Below are 25,094 nucleotides of genomic sequence, written 5' to 3' on the forward strand. Positions count from 1 at the left end.
TCTTTGGGGGGACTTATTTTTTACCGACTGCTCTTGTGAGTTCTGTTAAGATTGCCAGCTTCAACATTGATGGCTTGAACTCCCCAGTGAAGCGCAGCAAATTACTTCAATACTGTAAGAAATTAAAAGTAGATGTTTTAATACTTTAAGAGACTCACCTAAGCGTGTCAGAACATGTTAAACTGAAGAGGGATTGGGTAGGGGAAGTAGCTTTTGCTTCATATAACTCCAGACAGCGAGGTGTTGCTCTCCTCTTTCATAAAAAGCATCCTTGTACTATGCACAAGGTGATACAGGACCCTGAGGGGCGATATGTGATCTGGGCAGGAGTTTTCTTGGGGAAGAAATATGTGTTTTGTTCTCTTTATGCACCTAATGTATACTCTCATAGATTTTTTTCTGTATTAGTAGCGGCTCTGACATCTTTTTCTGAATACCAATTGGTACTAGGTGGGGATTTCAACATCACTGCAGACCCACTTGTTGATTGCAAGCCGCCTAAGCCTCGATTGAAAGGAGGCGAGCATAAGGGGGTGAATTTTGTGATGCACCAACTGGGTCTGATTGATGTCTGGCGCACACTGCATCCTACTGAATCTGACTTCACTTTTCACTCTCAAGTGCATGATGTTCATAGTCGCTTGGACTACCTGCTGGTGGCTCCTTCTCTGCTGGCGGGTATTCCATGAGTGGTAATTGAAGACGGTGTTTTGTCAGATCACCACTTGGTTTGGCCGGAGCTCATTGATAGGCCGGGGTCCCAGGGGTCGGCTACTAGTTGGCGTATGAATCCCACGTTATACGAAGATGCTGAGTTTAAAGATTTCCTGGAACAACAATGGGATTTCTTTGTGACCGAAAACCCTGCTTCTGATGTATCAGAGGTGGTGTTTTGGGAGGCGAGCAAGGCGGTCTTGCGTGGAAAAATTATTGAGTATACTACCCGCAAGCGCAGAGCCCAAGATAAGACACTGTTGGACTTGACACAACGTTTGGCTGCGCTGCGTGGGAGTTTACATGCTCCGGGTGTCACGCCAGCTCGATCTCAATATTTTGACCTACGTAGGCAAATTAATGACTTATTGGCAGAAAGAGCCCTTAGAGATATCAGATTGTATTAATATCACCTCCATCGTTGGGGTAACAAAGCGGGGAAACTGCTTGCATCTTTGGTTACCTCAAGGGCTCCGAAGCGCATTATTTCAAGGATTTGGGCGCCTGATGGTAGAGAGGTAACTGCCCAAGCTGGGATAAAGCAGAGTTTTGTTAACTACTATAGGGCTCTGTATGATAAGGGGACTTGTGACACAGGACAGCGGACGACTTTCTTTCAAGACCTACAGCTTCCGTCCCTGGGACATGAGCAGCGAGAGGTGTTAAATGCCCCGGTGCGAGGGTTGGAAATCCAACAAGCTATTCGGGCCTTAAAATTGGCTAAAGCCCCTGGGCCTGACGGACTGGGTTCTGAATATTATAAGTTGTTGGGGGTACCACATAGGCCCATTTCAAGCCCTATGTGGGGCTCTTAGTAGAGGTGACCTGCCTACGCATAGACTAACTCACGCCAACATTGTGGTTCTACCGAAACCGGGTCGAGTGGAAGATCAGCTGGGATCCTATAGACCTATTTCTCTGCTCAATCAAGATATCAAGTTGTTTGCTGCTATTATGGCGGCTCGCCTGGGTCGGGTTTTGCCCAATTTGATTCATTCGGACCAGGCAGGTTTTGTGCCGGGCCGCTATTCATCTGCTAATGTGCTGAGGGCGCTTTCGGTGCTTCAGAATCCTGGACTTGTTGGGCAACACCCGGGACAGCAGAACGCTCTTATAGTTAGTCTAGACGCAGAAAAAGCGTTCGATAAAGTGTTATGGGATTATCTTTTTTGGGTTCTTCCTCAGTTCGGCATTATGGGGAGCTTTCTGACTGGGATTCGATCATTATACGCTCATCCTACGGCCCAAATTCTGATTAACGGGGAGCTTACCTCTTCCTTTGAACTCGAGAGGGGGACGCGCCAGGGCTGTCCCCTCTCCCCGATGCTTTTTGTCCTGGCTCTACAGCCTCTTGCGGCTAAGCTCCGCCAGAGCCCTGACATGCGTGGTATTTGGTTGGGTTCCCAGGAATTTAAAATTAATTTGTTTGCGGATGACATGCTCATCTTTCTGGGAGACGCTGTAGAGGGGATTCCTCGATTAATAGATCTTATACAGAGATTTGGAGCCTTTTCTGGGTTGCAAATTAATTTTGATAAGTCAGAGGCTCTGGCGGTCCGCTCCCCGTGTGCTCTGTGGCATGACCCTTCCTTTCCGCTGCACTGGTCTAAGGGTACGCTCAAATATCTGGGAATCTATCTGCATGCAGATCCGGGGGTGGTCTATCGGAAGAACGTACTTGATAAATTGGATGTAGTCCGAGCTCTGTGTAAGAGTTGGATGGAGTTTCCCCTTTCGCTCCTGGGGCGCGTTGCCCTTATTAAAATGGTCCTCTTGCCGAAGCTCCTGTATCCACTACAAATGGTGCCCATTTGGATCAAACAGAAAGATGTGCAGGCTTATAGGGGGGTCGTTTCGTCCTTTATATGGTGCTCCCGCCGGGTGAAAATTGGCTATAACAAACTGATTAGGGGGCGCGAACAAGGAGGTGTGAACTTGCCCGATTTGCGTCTTTATAATGTTGCTGCTTTGTTGAGATGGGTGCATGAATTATATACGGAAGTTGCTAGGTTTGCCCCGGTTGGATTCTGGTACCAAGTTTCCAAGTTTATTATAAGATTTGATTGATCGCCTATTCCAGGTTCTAGGCGATGTACATCATCAATTACAGATTTAGGGTAAAAATATATATTTTATAACAACTTAAAACAAATCAAAATAGTCTGAAATACGTAACATGACTAAACATATACAATAGAACAATAAACATACGTGACAACAATAGGTAAGGTAATGGATAGAAATACAATTCAATATAAAAGAAACATATATACTATCTTTTCTGTTAATTTTGCTATATAGGGAATGTTAGCTATGGGCCTATAGTTTGATATTTCTTCTGAGCTAATCTTTGGGTTTTTTAAAGTCAGACGAATAATAGCTTTTTTCCAATCTGATGGCATGATACTTTGCTTCAGACTTTCATTAATCAAACTTAATATTAAAGGGCCAAAGATTGCAAAATACAGTGGTGCCTCGCATAACGGACGCCTCGCACAGCGAACGCTGCGCACAACGAACTTCAGGTCTTGCTTCCCACAACGAACTTCGTTTCACACAACGAAGTCGCCCGAGCTGCATCGCTTAACTGCCCTCTCTCCGCCTGGCTCCCTGTGCAGTGGCGCTACATATTTTAAACCCCCCTGCCGCCGCTGCTGCATATTTTTAAGCCTCTGCCGCCACCGCATATTTTTAAACCTCCCCCCGCCGCCACATATTTTTTTTAAAAAAGCCACCACTGCTGCAATTTTAATCTCACCCGCTCACTCGTGGTGGTCTAGCAAATTTCCCAGCCAGAAGCGCAGAGATCAAGAGCAAGCCTTCTGTGCTACTGCCTGGGCCTGCGCTGATCTCTGAATGGCTGCAGTCAGCTCTCGCGGGACTCACAAGAACTAACTGCAGCCAGCTCTCGCGGGACTCACAAGAACTAACTGCAGCCATTCGGAGATCGGCATGGGCCCACACAGGCGTGCAGAGGAATTGCTCCTGATCTCTGCGCTTCTGGCCTGTACGCCACTGGCTGGGAAAGATGGGAGGAATTAAAAAAGGTACTGGGGAGTATGTGGGGGGTGATTATAATACACAGCAAGGATCAACAAAACCCCTGTCTCCCCTCCCCTTCACATATATCCCCTCTATATCATGCTAACAGCTCTAACAAGATAAATTTATCTTTTTTTATGTCATCTTAGCATATTTTATGCTACAGAACAAATTATTTTTTTTAACATGTATTGTTATGGGAAAACGCGTTTCACATAACGAACTTTTCGCATAACAAACTTGCTCCTGGAACGAATTAAGTTCGTTGTGTGAGGCACCACTGTATCTTTTAATAATAAAAGGAGGGATTTTTTCAGCCTGAGATCCCTTATTGTTAATATTTTTTACGAGGGCTTCTAGCTCTCCTAAAGTTGGAAGATTAAAGTGAGAGCATTTCGCCGACAAAGAAGAATTAGGTTAAATGTCCAAGACTGAAGCTGAGTTGTTTGTTTGTAAAAGATTTTCTCTTATATCTTTAATTTTTTTTATAAAGTAATCTGCAAGTTCTTGCGCAGAGGGAACTGAATTAGTAGAGGGAACTTGTTTTTTATGAGAGGGAGAGATAGATTTAAGGATGGAATACAGCATAGAAACTAGTTTTAACGGTAAATTGCAAAAATTCAATTGGAGAGTTTATTGGTGAATAATCTATTCCTATTGCTAGGGAATCTTGAAAAATAACTGCCAGTCCTCCTCCACGTTTAGAGAGACGGTGATTGTATAGATAAGAAAAGCCAGGAGGACAAGCATAGGAAAGGTATGCTTCTTCTCCTTCAGTAAGCCATGTTTCAACCAAACAAAGAACATTATAAGAAGATTGAGTGATAAGGTCCTTAATTAGATGGTACAGTGGTGCCTCACACAACGAACTTAATTCGTTCCAGGAGCAAGTTTGTTATGCGAAAAGTTCGTTATGTGAAACGTGTTTTCCCATAACAATACATGTTAAAAAAAATAATTCGTTCTGTAGCATAAAATATGCTAAGATGACATAAAAAAAGATAAATTTTTGGTTATTATTTTTATTTAGATACATCTAAAAACATAATTGTTTTTTAAAACAACACACATTTTTTAAATTTAAAGACAGACTAAGTAGAGTCTAATTTTACAGTGAGAGAGGGCAGAGTCTCAGCGGCAAAAACTGGGACTTAACTGTTCATTTTTATTTTTTTTTCTACCGTGTTTCCCCGATGATAAGGCAGGGCCATCAAATAAGACAGCCCCCCCTTTTTAGAAAAAAATGTAAAATAAGGCACCCCCCCGCAAATAAGCCACCCACCGATACCTGCGCTTACCCGAATCGGGTGGTACGGTGGGTGACTCCGTGTGGTCCCTGGCACCCCCGACACGATCGGGGCAAGAGGGAGCTCAAGCCCTCTTGCCCCCCCCGACTCCCCGACACGATCGGGGCAAGAGGGAGCTCAAGCCCTCTTGCCCCCCCGACTCCCCGACACGATCGGGGCAAAAGGGAGCTCAAGCCCTCTTGCCCCCCCGACTCCCCGACACGATCGGGGCAAAAGGGAGCCCAAGCCCTCTTGCCCCGCCGATTCCCCAACTCCCCGACAATATCGGGCCAGGAGGGAGCCCAAGTCCTCCTGGCCACGGCGACCCCCTAACCCCACCCTGCACTACATTACGGGCAGGAGGGATCCCAGGCCCTCCTGCCCTCGACGCAAACCCCCCCTCCCCCCAACGACCGCCCCCCCCAAGAACCTCCGACCGCCCCCCCAGCCGACCCGCGACCCCCCTGGCCGACCCCCACGACACCCCCAACCCCCTTCCCCGTACCTTTCTGTAGTTGGCCGGACAGACGGGAGCCAAACCCGCCTGTCCGGCAGGCAGCCAACGACGGAATGAGGCCGGATTGGCCCATCCGTCCCAAAGCTCCGCCTACTGGTGGGGCCTAAGGCGCCTGGGCCAATCAGAATAGGCCCGGGAGCCTTAGGTCCCTCCTGGGGGCGGGGCCTGAGGCACATGGTCGGGTTGGGCCCATGTGCCTCAGGCCCCGCCCCCAGGAGGGACCTAAGGCTCCCGGGCCTATTCTGATTGGCCCAGGCGCCTTAGGCCCCACCAGTAGGCGGAGCTTTGGGACGGATGGGCCAATCCGGCCTCATTCCGTCGTTGGCTGCCTGCCGGACAGGCGGGTTTGGCTCCCGTCTGTCCGGCCAACTACAGAAAGGTACGGGGAAGGGGGTTGGGGGTGTCGTGGGGGTCGGCCAGGGGGGTCGCGGGTCAGCTGGGGGGGCGGTCGGAGGTTCTTGGGGGGGGCGGTCGTTGGGGAGAGGTGGGGTTTGCGTCGAGGGCAGGAGGGCCTGGGATCCCTCCTGCCTGTAATGTAGTGCAGGGTGGGGTTAGGGGGTCGCCGTGGCCAGGAGGACTTGGGCTCCCTCCTGGCCCGATATTGTCGGGGAGTTGGGGAATCGGCGGGGCATGAGGGCTTGGGCTCCTTTTTGCCCCGATCGTGTCGGGGAGTCGGGGGGGCAAGAGGGAGCCAGGCGGAGAGAGGGCAGTTAAGCGCAGTGCCTGCGCGGAAGGATGCAGCTCGGGCGACTTCGTTGTGTGAAACGAAGTTCGTTGTACGAATCAAGACATAAAGTTCGTTGTGCGCAGCGTGCGCTGTGCGAGGCGTCCGTTGTGTGAGGCACCACTGTATTTGGTTTTAGAGAAAGAGTATTAAGTAATCCTATTTTAATTTGTTTATGATTTAAACATTTTGGAATTTCAGATTTAGTAAAATCATGTTGTTGAGGAAATAGAGGGATATTATAACTTTCTCTAGCCTGAGAAGAAAGTGATTTATTGAATGATTTGTTTAAACGGTTACTATATAAAACAGGAATATTAGATGGATAAGTCTCCATTTTTAAGAATTTGTTAGAGTTGCTCAAGGCAATAGATAATTTACCGCTATAAAATAGAAGCAGATGGTAGGTAATGAAGGAGCCAAGAATAAATAAGATAAAAGAAAGAAGTTTAGCAATAAACTTACTAAAAAAATCGTTCCGATTTATTCTATGGTTTGTTCTATTATTTAAGAATCGCGCACAAAGGAGCGCTATAAGGAGCATGAACTGCTCCTTAAGCGCGCTCCTTTGGCGTGCGCCGCAAAGGAACACAATTTAAAGTGCATGTACCGGCTGTAAAAGGGGCGGAGTCCAAACGCACCGCCGCTGTGCGGTGGCAAAGTGATTGTCTGCTCCGGTGTCAGTTTTTAACGTCCTATGGCATGGGGCGGGACCCTGCCCTTCTATGCTTCGACCCTTACGAATGGCCTGGTGCTGGTGGCGGTCTTCCTTGGGGGGCGCAGTGGGCCCTTCGCCTTTTACGGAGTTGGTGGGTAACCCTAAGTTTCCTGCTGGTTCGTTACATGCATTTTTTGCCTCGGTTCGGACGTCTGGGTGTCGTTTTGTGGGGCAGGTTGCTGAAGCTGGATCGGGATCGGTTCCCTCTTTTCTGACATGTCGGGACTGCTGGAGTTGGACCGCAGGGTCTATGTTTGCATACCTGCAGCTGCGTAGCTATTGTTTGGCGCTCCGTTCGCCGGAGGGCAGCTTGCCCACTTTCACTTCCTTGGATCAACAGTTTTTGTCCGCCCCATCTGAATTTAACACGCTCTCGGAGTGGTATAAAGTGGGGAAGGAAAGACGGTCTGATAGGTTTCTTGATGTTATGGCCATGGACTGGACTTCGGCTTTGGGAGAACAGATCACTGCTGCTGAATTAGTTCTGTGTTTTCAGGAATGTGCCTCTGCCTCCCCTAATGTGAGTTTGCGGGAAGTACATCTGCAGATTCTGCACCAATCTTATTTAACGAGATGTAAGGGACGAACGATGGGGTTATGGCCTGATGACTGCTGCCCCCGTTGTCCGGCTCGTCGGGACACCTTGGTCCATCACTTTTTGGAGTGTTCATATGTAGGGCCCCTGTGGATTTTTGTGCTTCGGGAGCTGGAGAAAGTTATAGGAGTATCTATAGACTGGTCTTATAAGACGTTGCTGTTGGGTGTCACAGGTCCCCTGGTGGAAGCGGGTATTAGCGACCCTGGAAGGCGCTTTCTTTTAGTGGCCTTAGGACTCACAAAGAAACTAATTCTTCGCCACTGGATTGGTACCACGCGGCCAACAGTACAACAGTGGCGGGCTAATATGTCTCAGATGGTTGGGAGCGGCAGCACCGCCGGGGGGTTGCGAGCTGGAAATCTAAGACCTATTTGGATTATTGGAGTTCCTTTTAGGGCTGGTTAGAGATCATGGGTGCACAGGGTGGGGGGAGGGGTTGGAGGGGAGGGTTTCAGTCAAAAATTGGATCTGCAAGGGGGGATGATATGCTGTGGATTTATCTATGTTTGTTTATTCTTTACCTACACCCTTGATTATTGTACATGATGTCTTTCTTGTATGGTCATACTTTGTATTTTCTCGTATGCTTTGATCCTTTAATAAACATATTTAAAAAAAAAAAACTCTTTAGAACTTTCCATCAATATAAACAGTAGTACAGTATAACTATAGCAATCTTAAGTCCACCTGCTCAGTTCAGTTCCAACTGCCTAAGTGGCATCTGCATTGTTTTAAATGGCATCCAGAGGTTACAAATATCCAGCAGATGCATGGGGCCAATTTATCAAGACAAGAGAGAAAAAGTACTCCATAGAAGCATCTGCTAAGATGTGTGATGCTTATAAGGCATATTTTGGCATGCCTGTTGGGGATCAAGATATGTGAGCACTGTCCCCAAAACACCCCGGATGGTAAGACAATTTTGTTCTTCACTAGGTTGTCAGAATTTTTTGCTATAAAATTTCTTAGAATGTTTAATTTTAAAAAATTATTTGTTTTCATTACCACAATTTCATTTTGTTCTTCTACAGGATGGTACAGAGAGAAAAGAGAGAGCCATGAGGTTGCTATCCCAAGAATTTGGTGGGAACCCAATGACCACTCAAGTAACTGCTACTTTTGCAAAGTGGGCCCTTTCAAACTTCAAGCTGGCAAGCACATATTCAGATATTCCTTCATCCATTGTCCTGGTGCCACACTGTCCCGAGTCCCCATACCCACTCCCCCAGACAGCAAGCAACTGATTTCAAAAGAGAGCAGAAAGTCAGAGTGAGGGAGACGTAGTAGATCCAGTTTACAATATCAGTGGTGCTGCTGATGAGAAACCCATACTATCCAAAACAAAAAAGACCTCAATGACTTGATCAGATATCTTGGTCTCACCAAGTCCAATGCTGAACTTTTGACATCTTGGCTCAAGCAGTAGAACTTGTTGGATAAAAATGTGTAAGTCATAGAACAGAGGATGCGTCGCCAAGTTTTTTCCACCTTCTTCACCCAGCAAGATGGGCTCTGCTTCTTCCACAATATGACTAGACTGATTGAGGCAATTGGAATTGCCTGTAGCCCGAAAAGAGTGACACCTCTTTATTGACAGCTCATCCAGAAGCATCAAAGCTGTGCTGCTTCATAATGAGAACAAGTACCTGTCTCTTCCACTGGCTCATTCAGCGAACCTCAAAGAGGATTACAACAACATCAGGATCTTACTAGGCACCCTGAAGTATGATAAGTATGGCTGGGAGGTCATCAGAGATTTCAAAATGGTGGCATTCCTAATAGGTCTTCAAGGCGCTTTTACCAAGTTTCCCTTCTATCTCTGCCTTTGGGTCAACAGGGACACAAAGGCACACTCTCAAAGGAAGGACTAACCACAGTGGACCAATTTGAAACAGAAACCACTTATGGACCCCCCCAAAAACACTGACATCACCACTGCAAATCAAACTGGGCCTAATGAAACAATTTGTCAGAGCTCTACATCAGGAGTCAGCAGCCTTCAAGTATCTTAAAGACATCTTCCCTAATCTGTCTGATGCAAAGGTCAAAGCTGGTGTCTTCATTGGACCACAGATAAAGAAGATCCTGGAGTGCAAGGAATTTCCCAAGAAGCTAACTAGGAAGGAGAAAGCAGCTTGAAACAGTTTTTCTTGCAGTGGTTCGGGGCTTCCTGGGCAATTACAAGGCCAAAAAACTACATGGAGTTGGTTGAGAATCTGGTGAAGAATAATAGTAAAATGGGCTGTAACATGTCTCTCAAAGTCCATGTCCTTGATGCTCATCTTGAGACATTCAATGAGAACATGGGAGCATACTCAGATGAGCAAGGTGAGCACTGGACTTCGAATGCCATTACCATGGACAATATAATGAGAACATGATGGGAGACTATATCTAGGGGCTGATTCATGAAAGATACTTACAATATAATCATAAATATCAAAAAACTACTCACTTCTAAGGGCTCCTTTTACAAAGCCGTGCAAGGACATTAACACGCGGAATAGCACGCGCTAAATTGCCGTACGCTCTAGCCGCTACCCAGTGGCGTACCTAGGGTATGTGGCACCCGGGGCCCATCATTTTTTGACACCCCCCCCATCTATATGAAAAATATGATTTTTAGTACCAATCTACATATCGCACCACAAGAGTGTACCTAGGAAAAGGCTGCATCTTAAACATTGCAGTGAGCACTAGAACACCAACACATACATTGTAAAACTAAACAAGCCAAATCCCGCACAGTCAATTGGTCCTGTGGTCAATGCCAACTGAAAACTATGTCTTTTTCAGAACACACAGAACAGAGATACACCCTCGCCCAAAATGGAATAATCACAAACTAAAAATAGAAATATGTAGACAAAAGTTAAACTGATCCGCCAAGAAACCAGACCCTGGATACAATGCAACACCACAAAAAACAGTAACACATGTCCTCTAATACAGTGCAAAATATAAAGACAGTAGATGTAAATTTGAAAAAACTGATACATAATAATCACCACTTTACAAATTAACAAATAAAAATAAAACAAATAATGAGAAATAAAAAAATACCATTTTATTGGACTAATCCCCGTAAGCTCGGTCCCCATCCCCGCAAACCACCTGATTCCATCCACACAAGCCTTGAATTGTTTATATTAAAGTATAAAAAGAAACAATATTCTGTACAATTGTCAATTTATAAATCAGCGTCTTCTCCCCACTCTCTTCCCCATTTCCCTTCAGCATCCTCAGCCCACTCTCTCTCCACTTTCCTTCAGCGCACGCACATAAAAAACAAGCAAGTAATTTTATATCATTTTCATTCTATTCATTCATAGAAATTAAAGTCTAGATAATGCCAGTCACATAACAAAACATGATTTTACAAAAATAATTCCCTGCAGTCAAGCCTGCAAGGATTACTAGATGTCTTTCAGCAGTTCCCCTCCCTCCCTCCCCCTTACCTTTGTGGCCAAGTCAAAATGATCTACCAACAATAAAATTTTAAAAACACAAAGCACGCTGTACGCAGAGAAAATGTTAATTATCATTTATATTCCGCGGGTTTTCAAAGAGGTCAAGGCAGATGACTTTATGCAATGTCACCTCAGTAACAACTATACAAAAATAGACAAATATTCCCCCTCCCTTTTTACTAAACTGCGATAGCGGTTTTTAGCGTAGGGAGCTGCGCTGAATGCCCCATGCTGCTCTCGACGCTCATAGGCTCCCTGCGCTAAAAAACTCTATTGCGGTTTAGTAAAAGGGGGCCATAGTGCAAAATATAGACAGCAGATATAAATTTTCAAAACGGACACATTTTGATCACTAAGTTGAAAATAAAATCATTTTTCCTACTTTTTTGTCTGGTGATTTCATGAGTCTTTGGTCCTTCTTCTTTCTCTCTCCCCCTGGCTCCCCTCTTTATTTCTGCCTTTCTTTCTCTCTCCTCCTGGCCCCCCTCTTTATTTCTGCCTTTCTTTCTCTCCCCTTGGTCCCCCTCTTTCTTTCTGCCTTTCTTTCTCTCTCCCCCAGGCCCTCCTCTTTCTTTCTGCCTTTCTTTCTCTCCCCCTTGACCCCCTCTTTATTTCTGCCTTTCTTTCTCTCCCCTTGGTCCCCCTCTTTCTTTCACTCTCCCCCTGACCCCTCTTTATTTCTGCCTTTCTTTCTCTCTCCCCCTGGCCCCCCCCTCTTTATTTTTTTCCTTTCTTTCTCTCTCCCCCTAGCCCGCACAAAGCCATCGTGCCGATTTCTCCACTTCCACGATTCTTTCCCTACCCTCACCCCCAAGCCAGCAGCCGATTTCTTCCTGCTCCTTCCCCGATGTCCTGATGTCCTGAACTTCATCGGGCAGCAGCAGCATTCACAATTCACTGCTGTTGCCCGCTTCAGGCCTTCCTCTCTGTCGGGTCCTGTCTTCATGAAAACTGGAAGTAGGCAGGACCAGGCAGAGAACAAGGCCTGAAGCCGGCAACAGCAGCGAATTGTAAACGCTGCTGCTGCCCGAAGAAGGTAATGGAGCACCAAGGCAGACCGCTTCTCCCCCCTCCCAGCCGAACCCCCGCTGACCCTCCTATCTCCCCCCCCCCGTGAACCTTTCCGACCTTCCCAGCGAGAGCAGCAAACCTCCTTCGCGGCTTTCTCCTCCCTCTGCCGCGTTACTGATGACGTCATCAGTGATGCGGCAGAGGGAGGATAAAGCCGACGCTACTGGAGGGAGGTTTGCTGCTTTCGCTGGGAGGGTCGGAAAGGTTCACTTGGGGGAGGAGAGATAGGATGGTCAGCGGGGTTTCGGCTGGGAGGGGGGAGAAGCGGTCTGCCTTGGTGCTCCAAGGCCTGGCGCCATTACCTTTTTCGATAATGGCGCCGATGCTGCTTTCGCTGGGAGGGTAGGAGCGCGATAGGGACCGGGCCAGCTGTGCACCCTCCCCCCAAAGGCGGCACCCGGGATGGACCTCCCCCTCGCCCCCCTTGGTACGCTACTGCCCTGGGGAAACAGCCTGCAACAAGATCGCGCGATGCCAGAGATCTTTGCCTGCTTCGGCTGTTTCCTCCGCCGCGGTCCCGCCCCTCCTCTGACATCAGAGGAGGGGCAGGACCGTGGCGGAGGAAACAGTCGAAGCAGGCAAAGATCTCTGGCATCGCGATCTTGCTGCAGGCTGTTTCCAGACGCGACACCCGGCGCAGGGGGGGGGAACTGGACCGCCCCCCCCTTGCCCCCACTGCCGCTACCACCTCCTTTTGAGCAGGTGGTAGATTTTCGGCTAAAGCATTCTAATCCGATGCGTACGCTAAAACCACTAGCGCAGCTTTGTAAAAGAAGCCCTAAATCTTCTGTGGTCATCTTTGTATAAATTCAATATAAATGAATGCTAATTGTGATTCATATGTTGTTTTTCATCACTTTATAAGAAAAGATGAAAATTCAGCGTTTTCATATTTTAAATAGGTAAATTGTAAAATTTGACTATTCTGTCACAAAAGCAAAGTTTTATGGAAATAACATTTTTTACACTTTTTTAGGCACAAGCAATTAGGAAATTATACTTATTGCCCAGGATCAAAAATCATGTTACTTAGTGCTATTGTGTTACATAGCCAATCACTTAATAAACTGGGCTGTTAGGTTTATTGTTACCATCATACTTTTAAATATAACAGGAGAAATAGAGTTTATTTTTTATTTTAAAATTTACTCTCCCCAGATGAGTACTTAGCATAAACTAAAAATTTCCATATAAAAGGCACTGCCCTGAAGCATTTAACATACCGCTGACAAGATCTTAAAAGAAAAAGATCAATGTCAACTGCATGTCTCGATTTCCATAAGACATGCAAATACAACTTTTATACCCACTATTCCTATATTGTGTACCTTACTAAAATTTTCAATAATGGAAGAATAGGAAAGAAGGAAATGTTTCCTTACTAGGCTTGCTGCATAAGTGAGTGTTAGACATTGGGCACTATTTTAATCATTTTATCATAGAGAAAGAATAGGACTAATGTTTACAGTACAAAAGCCTATAGTATTATGGCTTTAAAGTCATCAAAATGTGTCAGGGTACATTAGCTCCTGACACTAAAGAAAAAAAAAAAAAAGCAATATATAAATGAGTGGCACTGGCAGCTCCTTTTACGAAGCTGCGTTAGCGGCTTCAGCGTGCGCGATTTTTCATCACGCGCTGGCTGAAAAACTACCGCCTGCTCAAGTGGAGGCGGTATTACGTGCGTTTAACCACTACCGCGCCTTCGTAAAAGGAGCCCTGAGTTTCCCACACATTCTTTACTATTCAATAACCATGTCAATCAAGCTGAAGATCATGTTTAAAACCTGACATACCAAAACTAACGGCCTCTTTTACAAAGGCGCGTTAGCGCCTGCGCTGTGCTAACGGCCCCGAAGCCCATAGAGATTTAAAGGGCTTCGGGGCTGTTGCCGCGCGGCTTTGTAAAAGAGGCCGTAAGTTTCTATACTACTTATTGCAAAAAAAGGTCTCAAAAAGTTGATGACAAACATTACAAACCAGTTTTAAATCCAAGCAAACCAAAATGCCACCCGGTTTTAATAGTTTCTGCAAGAAACTAATTGAGCTGATTTTTAAGCCATGCAAAGAAAGAGGTAATGCAACCCCTACTGATTTAGGAGCACTACTGAATACAGCACAAACTCTTGAGACACATCAAAATTTAGCACTGAGAAAAAGCAAAGCAAAATGTTCAGGCAGTGCAACAATGCAGCACAAGTACCTTTGTTGGATCTATGTGCAGCGATAGTGAAGATGGCTCTTGATCTCTCAGGAATATGTGGGTTTCCTCAGAGTCCGGTGTTCTTAAGGGGCCAGCCTGTGGTGGAAATGAGCTGTAGGGGACTGGAATGGGCTCCTCCATTCTTATAGTTAGATTTACGTTAGGATTAACAGCAGATGAAGTGATTGCAGGGTTTGTTTCAGACGACGGGGAAAGGTAAGGAATTGCAGGTAAGGCTTCTGCTTTCTGTGAAGTATTTAAAATATCTGGTTCACTTGATGCTTTTAAAAAAGAATGCCATCAAAACATACATTTATGGTATTTCATTATTTAGCAGCTACCGTATTTTCGCGGATATAACGCGCGCGTTATACGTGATTTTACGTACCGCGCATACCCCTCGCGCGTTATATGCCTGAGCGCGGTATACAAAAGTTTTTAAACATAGTTCCCACCCCGCCCGACGCCCGATTCACCCCCCCAGCAGGACTGCTCGCACCCCCACCCCGAACGACCGCTCGCACGCGCTCCCACCCGCACCCGCATCCACGATCGGAGCAAGAGGGAGCCCAAGCCCTCTTGCCCGGCCGACTCCCCGACGTCCGATACATCCCCCCCCCCGGCAGGACCACTCGCACCCTCACCCCGAAGGACCGCCGACTCCCCAACAATATCGGGCCAGGAGGGAGCCCAAACCCTCCTGGCCACGGCGACCCCCTAACCCCACCCCGCACTACATTACGGGCAGGAGGGATCCCAGGCCCTCCTGCCCTCGACGCAAACCCCCTCCCCCCAACGACCGCCCCCCCCCCAAGAACCTCCGCCCGTCCCCCAGCCGACCCGCGAACCCCCTGGCCGACCCCCACGACACCCCCACCCGCCTTCCCCGTACTTTGTGTAGTTGGGCCAGAAGGGAGCCCAAACCCTCCTGGCCACGGCGACCCCCTAACCCCACCCCGCACTACATTACGGGCAGGAGGGATCCCAGGCCCTCCTGCCCTCGACGCAAACCCCCCTCCCTCCAACGACCGCCCCCCCCAAGAACCTCCGACCGACCCGCGACCCCCCTGGCCGACCCCCCCACCCCCCTTCCCCGTACCTTTGGAAGTTGGCCGGACAGACGGGAGCCAAACCCGCCTGTCCGGCAGGCAGCCAACGAAGGAATGAGGCCGGATTGGCCCATCCGTCCTAAAGCTCCGCCTACTGGTGGGGCCTAAGGCGCGTGGGCCAATCAGAATAGGCCCTGGAGCCTTAGGTCCCACCTGGGGGCGCGGCCTGAGACACATGGTCGGGTTTGGCCCATGTGCCTCAGGCCGCGCCCCCAGGTGGGACCTAAGGCTCCAGGGCCTATTCTGATTGGCCCACGCGCCTTAGGCCCCACCAGTAGGCGGAGCTTTAGGACGGATGGGCCAATCTGGCCTCATTCCTTCGTTGGCTGCCTGCCGGACAGGCGGGTTTGGCTCCCGTCTGTCCGGCCAACTTCCAAAGGTACGGGGAAGGGGGGTGGGGGGGTCGGCCAGGGGGGTCGCGGGTCGGTCGGAGGTTCTTGGGGGGGGGGGCGGTCGTTGGAGGGAGGGGGGTTTGCGTCGAGGGCAGGAGGGCCTGGGATCCCTCCTGCCCGTAATGTAGTGCGGGGTGGGGTTAGGGGGTCGCCGTGGCCAGGAGGGTTTGGGCTCCCTTCTGGCCCAACTACACAAAGTACGGGGAAGGCGGGTGGGGGTGTCGTGGGGGTCGGCCAGGGGGGTCGCGGGTCGGCTGGGGGACGGGCGGAGGTTCTTGGGGGGGGGCGGTCGTTGGGGGGAGGGGGTTTGCGTCGAGGGCAGGAGGGCCTGGGATCCCTCCTGCCCGTAATGTAGTGCGGGGTGGGGCTAGGGGGTCGCCGTGGCCAGGAGGATTTGGGCTCCCTCCTGGCCCAATATTGTCGGGGAGTCGGCGGTCCTTCGGGGTGGGGGTGCGAGTGGTCCTGCCGAGGGGGGAGAAGAATCGGACGTCGAGGGGGGCATCAGGCTTTCAGGATGGGGACAGGACTTCAAGGGGGGACAGGCAGACCTTCAAGGGGGGACAGGCAGACCTTCAAGGGGGGACAGGACTTCAAGGGGGACAGGCACGGAGAGGCGGGGCAGTGCACCGAAAGTCAGGGTGAGTCGGGGCAACCAAAGGAGAGTCGGGGCAGTGCACCGAAAGTCAGGGTGAGTCGGGGCAACCAGATGAGAGTCGGGGAGGGCGAAAGGAGAATCGGGGTGGCCAGAGGAGAGTCGGGGAGAGCGAAAGGAGAGTCGGGGTGGCCAGAGGAGAGTCGGGCAGCATGCGCGTTATATGCCTGAGCGCGGTATAGAAAAGTTTTTGTACATATCATCGTGATTTCTGCGCGCTATACCCCTGTGCGCGTTTTACAATGGTGCGCGTTATATCCGCGAAAATACGGTAATTCATCCCTTAAACAGGGTCAAACAGCATTTTATAAACTACATAATTTGTTTTATACTATACACAATGAATCGTTTATTATTTAAACAATGCAGGAAAAAGCTCCTAATTGTTGCTGCTTATACATAATGCATGCATATTCCAAACCAGTCTTAAAATCAGTACCATTGCTTTTGAAAGGCATGTAAATTTTATCTAGAATACTGTATTTAACTTACTAGCTTTTTGGGCTATATTATCATCTGCTATTGGACTCATTCACGAGTTTTCTTGTTTTGAATATTTCTTTTCTTATAGAATAAAAATTTATGTACCTTTCTTACACCCTGTAAATTTCATCTTTGAGCCCACTATTGGGTGGTGTATGCTCATTCTTGCTGTATATGGATCATCTTAATGTTTGTGTAAGCTCCTTGTAAGTCTATAAGCACATTCAAGATTCATAATGGAGGCAGAGGGGTTTAACCAAGATGGAAAAGCTCTCGGAGCACTTTAAATATTTGAGATGTGCTTTTATTCAATTTAATTTCCTAATTTACATATATATATATACACACACACACATATACACACACACTCACTCCCCCCCTCCCCCAATCGCCTCCTCAAAAATGGTCCCTACATATTTCTATTAAATAGTACACCATTCTTAGGAATAGAACTTAAAAAAGGATTTCTTAAATGTTGGCAGAATCACTACTTCAAATGATTTAATGTTTGCTACTTACCTGCTGAGATGGTACTGTTCTAAATACTGGAGAATTTGTTCTAACAACTGGCTGTGGTTGAGCCTGTGGTGGATAAGAAGGATATACTTGATTTTCATGATGCATTCCTGAGGCATCTTCTCTTACAGGCTCCGATGACCTCGTAATAGCAGACTCTGGTGGAGTCCCAGCCTCATCATTAAGGGTTTCATCCAGTTCCTGATCAGTGTAGGCACCCCCTTCTGTATCTGTGTCTTCGTAGTCAGATGTGTGTCTACTGTCAGTACTGTACATGGAGTATTCACTACCTGGTGCAGACAGGTAGGATAGACGGTCATCATGTAAATCAAGGTCATCCTCTGCAGCACCTTCTGCCTGCAATGCAAAAACTTAAAATTAAAGTTTACAGTAACTACATTTATTTTCCCCAAGATAATCCAGATTCTGGACTTTACCTTGGCTATTGTACTATATTCCAATTTAACATGGGCACTCGAGCATCGTAGTCCATGTGAACTAATATGATTGTTATAAATGACTAGCATTTTAAAAAATGAACCTGGTATGTTGAAAATTGGAAATGGATCCACTGGTTTTAATTTTGAAGTTCAAATATTATCTGCTTTATACAGGAAACTTGAAATACTCTTTTTAAATGATAGGATGGAGAGGGGTGAACACCGTCTGGAAGGTTATAAGAACAAAAACCCTTTACAGAAGTCTAATAGACGCGGAGAAGAGATTTAATGGTAGGTGAGGGACAGGGGAAGATGTTAAAGTTTTTGAAATTTGTAAGGGCTACATTGAAATATTATGAAAAATTTTTGGGGAATAGTTCTTTCATAAGGTGATATCTTTCACCAATAAAAAGATGCTAATTTATTGAAGTGGTCATAGCTTGGAAGATTTCATTTTCACAAATTTGTTTAAATAGTTTTAAACTTTATTTAGGTTTGTTAGGTACATCAACATGCTATCCCACCTTAAGCATCAGCTATGTAACAAAACATTCAGGTATTCACACATTTATGTAGACATAGCCCCATATTCTATAAATAGCATCTAAATTTGGGCACGATCCTGAGATGGGAAGAAATACATAGAGTACCTGAATGTAAACTGCTTCAAATAGAAGCGATATATAAGAAGTGTAAATAAATAAATAAAGAATAATGTAAAAAGCCATTATCAATAGTTGTTAATTACTGTTAATTACTGCCACTGATTTGGATTTGTGCACAGATCTGCTTGTGCATGATTCTATAAAGATCTGTATCCAAACCCTCTCATGTACCACTTAAAAGGGGGTGTGGCAATGCACAGTTACAGAATTCCGGAGATCCGCACCCAAGCTGCACACCAGGTTTTACTTGGCGTAAATACTTGCACCCAAAGTTGGGCGTGGGAATCCCCAGTAGGTGTTATTCTATAAAGAATGCTCAGTCCAGAGCACCCTTTATAGAATGGCAGAGTATGGATTTTTCCCAGTGTCTAATTTTCAGCACCATTTATTAAATCCCATACTGTGTAATTTAACCCTTTATTTGGCATGGTTGCTTAGAAGCAATATGTGTTTTCTATGGTTCTTATGGGAGATCTGCATCTCCAAGTGCCTGTTTGTTTTACACTGTTGCTCTCGTTCAACAAGTTATGTAAAGCAGCTGTTTCACCATCTGCCAATTAAAAAGTTAAAAAGTAACAGTCAAAAGAAAATTGATTTCAAGAATTTAGCACCCACATAATCCGTACCTTCATTAATTTCTAAAAAGTGGACCAGGAAATTGATTTTGAGGGCTTTTTCAACAGGATCAAATAGCCAAGTTTCACATGAAAGAATAGGCAGCAGTATGCTGTGCTGTTTTACCTATGATTTCTAATCCTGTTGCAATCTTATACTATAAGAACAAAAGAAACAATGACTGAAAAGCATGTGTTTTCCACAGACAACGTGATAAATCATAGACAAGTGGGTGATGTCAAATAAAGGATAAATCCTTGACAGTTATGCTATTCAGGCTTATGGAATAGTGAAGTTTAAGTGAGCCATTAAAAGTCCAGCCACAAAATCACAATCAACTAGGAAGAATAAGGGCTCCATTTTAAGGCCTATAACCATTTTTATTTTATTTCTGGCATATATAAGAGCAGTGTGTCTAACAAGACAGTGAAAAATAAGGTCAACAGGATAACTGAAGATGAAAGGGTTTACAGACGAGCCTAGCAAAATACTAGTGCATTAAAGAAAACCAGCAATATCAGAAAAGAAAAAAAGCAAAATGTTCCATGCCAAAGATGCTGCTGAACAGAACATCTCTGAGTAGAAGCCATCTCTGATGAAAGTGGTGGTCATTCTATAAAATTTATTTACATAAAGACCTGCAGGGTCTATACAGTCTGCCCAACAATCATATTTATTATTAAGGCAATGTTGAACCAACAATTTTAGTAATTATTCATTTCTTACTAAGTTCCACTATAAGATGTCTTCCTCTCTCCCCGAAATAGGCAAGCCTGTACTCAAAGTTGAATGTGGTATAAAATATGCATATTTGCTCCTGATCTGTCTTGCTGCATATGGACACAGAGTTTAGAAATCTGTGTGGCATTGGCTTCACTGCCTCACTGCTATAGTTGCTGTCAAAGCTAACTCCAGTCCATCCCGATCTGTCTAGCCATATATGTGGCAAAGACCGTAGAAGTCCATCTGGCATTGGCTTTATTTCCTCACTGCTGGAGCTGCCATTTAAGTACCACTCAAGTTTCAAGTTTATTTAGTCTTGATATACTGCTTTAAATGCCAAAGTGGTTACAGTTGTACAATTTAAAAAAAAAAAAAATATTATATATTAAAAAAGGGAAATAAAAGATCGATTACACAGTCAATACAGACAAAACATGCTACAAAAGGCTAATGGGTGGGATACATTGCATAAACTTAAGAAAGGGAAATGGGAAAAACGAGAGGGAAACAGGGAATATCTGATGTCTGACCATTGTCTGGGTCTCTTGAAGAATTAATCCCAGGGATAGATCTCATAGGCATCTTTGAAGAGAAAGGTTTTGAGGCTAGATTTGAAATTATTGAGGTTAGTTTCCTGTCTCAGGGTTAAAGGGAGAGCATTCCACAATGTGGGGGCGACTATCAAGTAGATAGTCTTGCGTGTTGTATCGTAGACTAACTGATGGACATACATCATAAATTATGTTATAGTTGTTGATGAATCTCCCATGAATCCTTTTACAAGGCAGACTGTGAAGAATGGTCTTGACCCATACTGATAGTTATCATATGAGAGAGTCTAGAGTGAGACAAAGTTCTCATCTCCCTGCACTGATACATTTAAAATTCTCAAAATATTCTTAAATTTGTAAAACAAATCCTAGCTGGGAACTCGAGTGAACTGGGTAACTGGCTGATGAACACAGCCTTTAACTGTTTCAAGGTTTTGTTGACCATAAATTCTTCATTTATGTATAAAAATAAAAAATGACCATTTGTGAAAGCTGCACAGAATGCTTTTCCGTTTTGGCCCAGGTGAACTTTTCAGATTTGTGCATAAGAGATCACTGTTTCTTCAGAATGTGACTTCTGAACCAACATCAATGCCTTCTGTATAACAGGCTGTGGAGACTTCTGTATTGCCAGCTTAAGCCTTATAGTAGTGCCAGTATAAGCAGCAATACAGACTACTGCCTCCTCCTACTGGTGACAGTGTAAAAATGGACAAAAAAATGTGTAATGGCATGTACTCTGGAATTAAAGTTCCTCTGACCACACAAATCTGCTGAGTTCTATAGCTCCTGAATGATACCAACAAGCAATGATGTAGGCCAATTATAAAATAAAGTTCAATTGCATCAGCTAAGAGGCCACAAACAGTTCTTGTCTTGTGCCTTGATCTGTGTGCTTTTTCAGGCGCTTACGCCCTTCTTTTTGAAGAGCCTTGATCCTTTGCAGGTGTTTTCTTAAATGCGTCTCCTTTTCCGTGTCTCCCGAGGGCAGCCAACTCCCCTGAAGGGGGCTTCCTGGACGCGTCTTACTTTTTCCGTTTTTGTCTTATTGTATTATTTCAGTGGTATAGTGCATCCAGATAGAGGGGAATCAAGATAACTTGTAGTTCCAGAAATATTTTACTCTTTACATTACATTGTACTTGTTAACCGCATAACCATAAATTTGATGCGGTTTACAAAAGATTATTAACAGTAACCATAATACTGGAATAGAATAAGTTAGTCAGTCAAATGCTTGAAAAAGAGATAGGTCTTCAGCTGTGTTTTAAAATATTTATAAGAGTGAGCTGTGAGCAGTAGTGCTTAAAATTCTTTGTCACAAAAAGCTGCTTGGAAAGCTAAAATATGATTAAGAAATTTCTTGCTTTTGTAGCCCTGGATAGGAGGAAAGTTAAACAGGGCATGAGTCTTTCTGCTATGTTTGTATGAAGCTAGAGAGAATCTATTAACCAAATAAAAAGGGGCTGTTCCGTTTAGAGCCTTATAACAGAAACAACCCAACTTAAACAGTACTCGGGCCTCCATAGGCAGCCAATGTAACTCAAAATAAAAAGGTGCGACATGATCGTATTTCTTCAGGCTGTAAATCAGCCTGACCTCTATATTCTGTATTAATATCAGTCTCGCTAGTTCTTTCTTGGTAATTGTCAAGTAGACAATATTACAATAATTAAGAAGACTTAGTAATAATGATTGAACCAAAAGTCTAAAGGCAGCAAATTCAAAATAACTTCTAATTGTTTGTTCCCTCCATAAGGTAAAATAACTTTTACATACCACTGCATCTATCTGATTCATCATAGTGAGACGCTTATCTAACACAACTCCTAATATTTTGATCGTTGGATGGACTGTGTACACAGTTGAATTTATACTAAAGGAGGGTTCAAAAAGGATTTTACTTGAAGACGCCATGAAAAACTTTGTTTTGTCAGAATTAAGTTTAAGTTTGAATTGCTGCATCCAAGAATTCATCTGTTTCATTACGGTCTCAATTTTAGTGGTAATCTGGGACAGGGCTGAATTAAAAGGTATGATGATAGTAATATCATCAGCGTAACTAAACATTCCTATATCCAAATTGCTCAAACACGATCCCAACGATGAAAGGTAAACATTAATAATGTAGGTGAACACCATTTGGATTTTTCCAGGTAGAAGAGAGCTGAGTCCTAAACCTAACTTGGTAGAGTCTAGTTTCCAAGAATCCTTTGAACCATAAGTAAACATTTCCCTGAAGACCCAAAGTATCTAAACCAGGGGTGTCAAAGTCCCTCCTCGAGGGCCGCAATCCAGTTGGGTTTTCAACATTTCCCCAATGAATATGCATGACATCTATTTGCATGCACTGCTTTCATGGCATGCTAATAGATCTCATGCATATTTATTGGGGAAATCCTGAAAACCCGGCTGGATTGCGGCCCTCGAGGAGGTAATTTGACACCCCTGATCTAAACAGATTAATAAATTGGTGTGATCTACAAGGTCAAAGGCGCTACTGAGATCAAACTGGAGCACCAGTGCACTACCGCCCCCCTGCTTAATAAACTTTTCAGGTAGTCCAACAATGCAGCTATCACAGTTTCAGCAAGGACAGTTCAGTACATCATGGTCCATCCCAGGCTTTTCTACTGCTTGAATCTTCCCACCATATATAAGTAATAGTTTGCATTGTAATAATTTCTCTTGAATTTTCAGGAGAAAAGGTCCCCTCTCCCCAACATATTGAGTGCATAAACCGTGTCTGGGTGAAATGGAGTGAGGAGACTTATGAACTGAACTCTAAGCAAATGATATCCGTGTTTGCGCCATCAGATGACATCACCCACTTGTATGGCTAATTTATTCTGCTTGTCAGTGGAAAATCTCAAAACTCTGGAAATTGTTTCCTGGCATTATACACAAATCATATCCTAAGAAAATTGTTCTCTCAGATTTTCTTATTTTATAAATACATAAAACTACCAGAAAGACCAATTACTACAGAATTTTATACAATGCATACACATCTATTTATGTATATTGATTACACAGAATACACATTTTCTTAATCTGGTTTTGAAGGAGTCTGGGACTGGTTTTCCTAAGTGTTGAACTAAGTTTTCTCTTTAATAAAATGCTGAATTATGTTTAGCTGCAGACCTAACTTATCTCATGTTCTAGCCTGCCTGCACTGGCTGTTAGCTTGGGCATTCTAGCTTCTTATGGCTATCTCAGCATAAACGACATGTAACAGAAAGACTGCAGGGCTTAGATAAGTGACCTGCTAGTGTGAGCTTAGCACCAATGATTGTTAAGAAAGCACAGTTACTTACCGTAACAGGTGTTATCCAGGGACAGCAGGCAGATATTCTTTACGCATGGGTGACGTCACCGACGGAGCCCTCGGTACGGACCTTTTTACTAGAAAGTTCTAGTTGGCCGCACCGCGCGTGCGCGAGTGCCTTCCCGCCCGACGGAGGAGTGCGTGGTCCCCAGTTAGGATAAGCCAGCTAAGAAGCCAACCCGGGGAGGTGGGTGGGACGTAAGAATATCTGCCTGCTGTCCCTGGATAACACCTGTTACGGTAAGTAACTGTGCTTTATCCCAGGACAAGCAGGCAGCATATTCTTTACGCATGGGTGACCTCCAAGCTAACAAAGAGGGAGGAGGGATGGTTGGCCATTAGGAAAATAAATTTTGTAACACAGATTGGCCGAAGTGTCCATCCCGTCTGGAGAAGGCATCCAGACAGTAGTGAGTAGTGAATGTGTGAACTGAGGACCAAGTGGCCGCCTTGCAGATTTCCTCGATGGGCGTGGAACGGAGGAAAGCTACAGAGGCAGCCATAGCTCTAACCCTATGGGCCGTGACAGCACCTTCCAGTGAGAGACCGGCCCGAGCATAACAGAACGCAATAGAGGCAGCAAGCCAATTGGAAAGCGTCCGTTTGGAGACGGGGCGACCTAGACGGCTAGGGTCGAAGGACAAAAAGAGCTGAGGAGAGGAGCGGTGAACCCTGGTACGGTCAAGGTAGTATGCAAGGGCACGCTTACAATCCAGCGTGTGCAACGCCTGTTCCCCAGGATGAGAATGGGGTTTGGGGAAAAAGACGGGTAACACAATGGACTGGTTGAGGTGAAAAGCTGAGACCACTTTGGGAAGGAATTTAGGATGGGTACGCAGAACCACCTTGTCATGGTGAAAAACAGTGAATGGTGGATCAGCGACCAGTGCATGCAGCTCACTAACCCTCCTGGCAGAGGTGATAGCAATGAGGAAAAGCACCTTCCATGTAAGAAATTTGAGCGAAGTTGTGGCAAGAGGCTCAAACGGTGGTTTCATGAGCGCTGACAAAACTACATTCAGGTCCCAGACGACAGGAGGGGGCTTCAGAGGCGGATTGATATTGAAGAGGCCTCTCATGAACCGGGTAACCAGAGGGTGAGCCGTGAGAGGTTTTCCGAGGATAGGCTCATGAAACGCAGTGATGGCGCTGAGGTGGACTCTGATTGAGGTAGACTTGAGGCCAGCATCGGACAGGGAGAGTAGATAGTCCAGTACAGTTTCCACCGCCAATGAGGTGGGATTGTGATGATGCCGGAGACACCAAGAGGAGAACCT

General features: G+C 45.6%; 1 protein-coding gene across 1 annotated transcript in view; it reads right to left on the reverse strand.

Moving 5' to 3' along the window:
- The window catches only part of TJP1 (tight junction protein 1), a 355,098-nt gene that overhangs the window by 58,211 nt on the left and 271,793 nt on the right, over positions 1-25,094 (reverse strand). Inside the window, 2 exon segments of the mRNA XM_033920501.1 lie at positions 14,344-14,589; positions 17,499-17,852. Coding sequence (XP_033776392.1) covers positions 14,344-14,589; positions 17,499-17,852 — 600 coding nt within the window.

This window comes from Geotrypetes seraphini, chromosome 14 (genome assembly GCF_902459505.1).
Source record: "Geotrypetes seraphini chromosome 14, aGeoSer1.1, whole genome shotgun sequence".
NCBI lineage: Eukaryota > Metazoa > Chordata > Amphibia > Gymnophiona > Dermophiidae > Geotrypetes > Geotrypetes seraphini.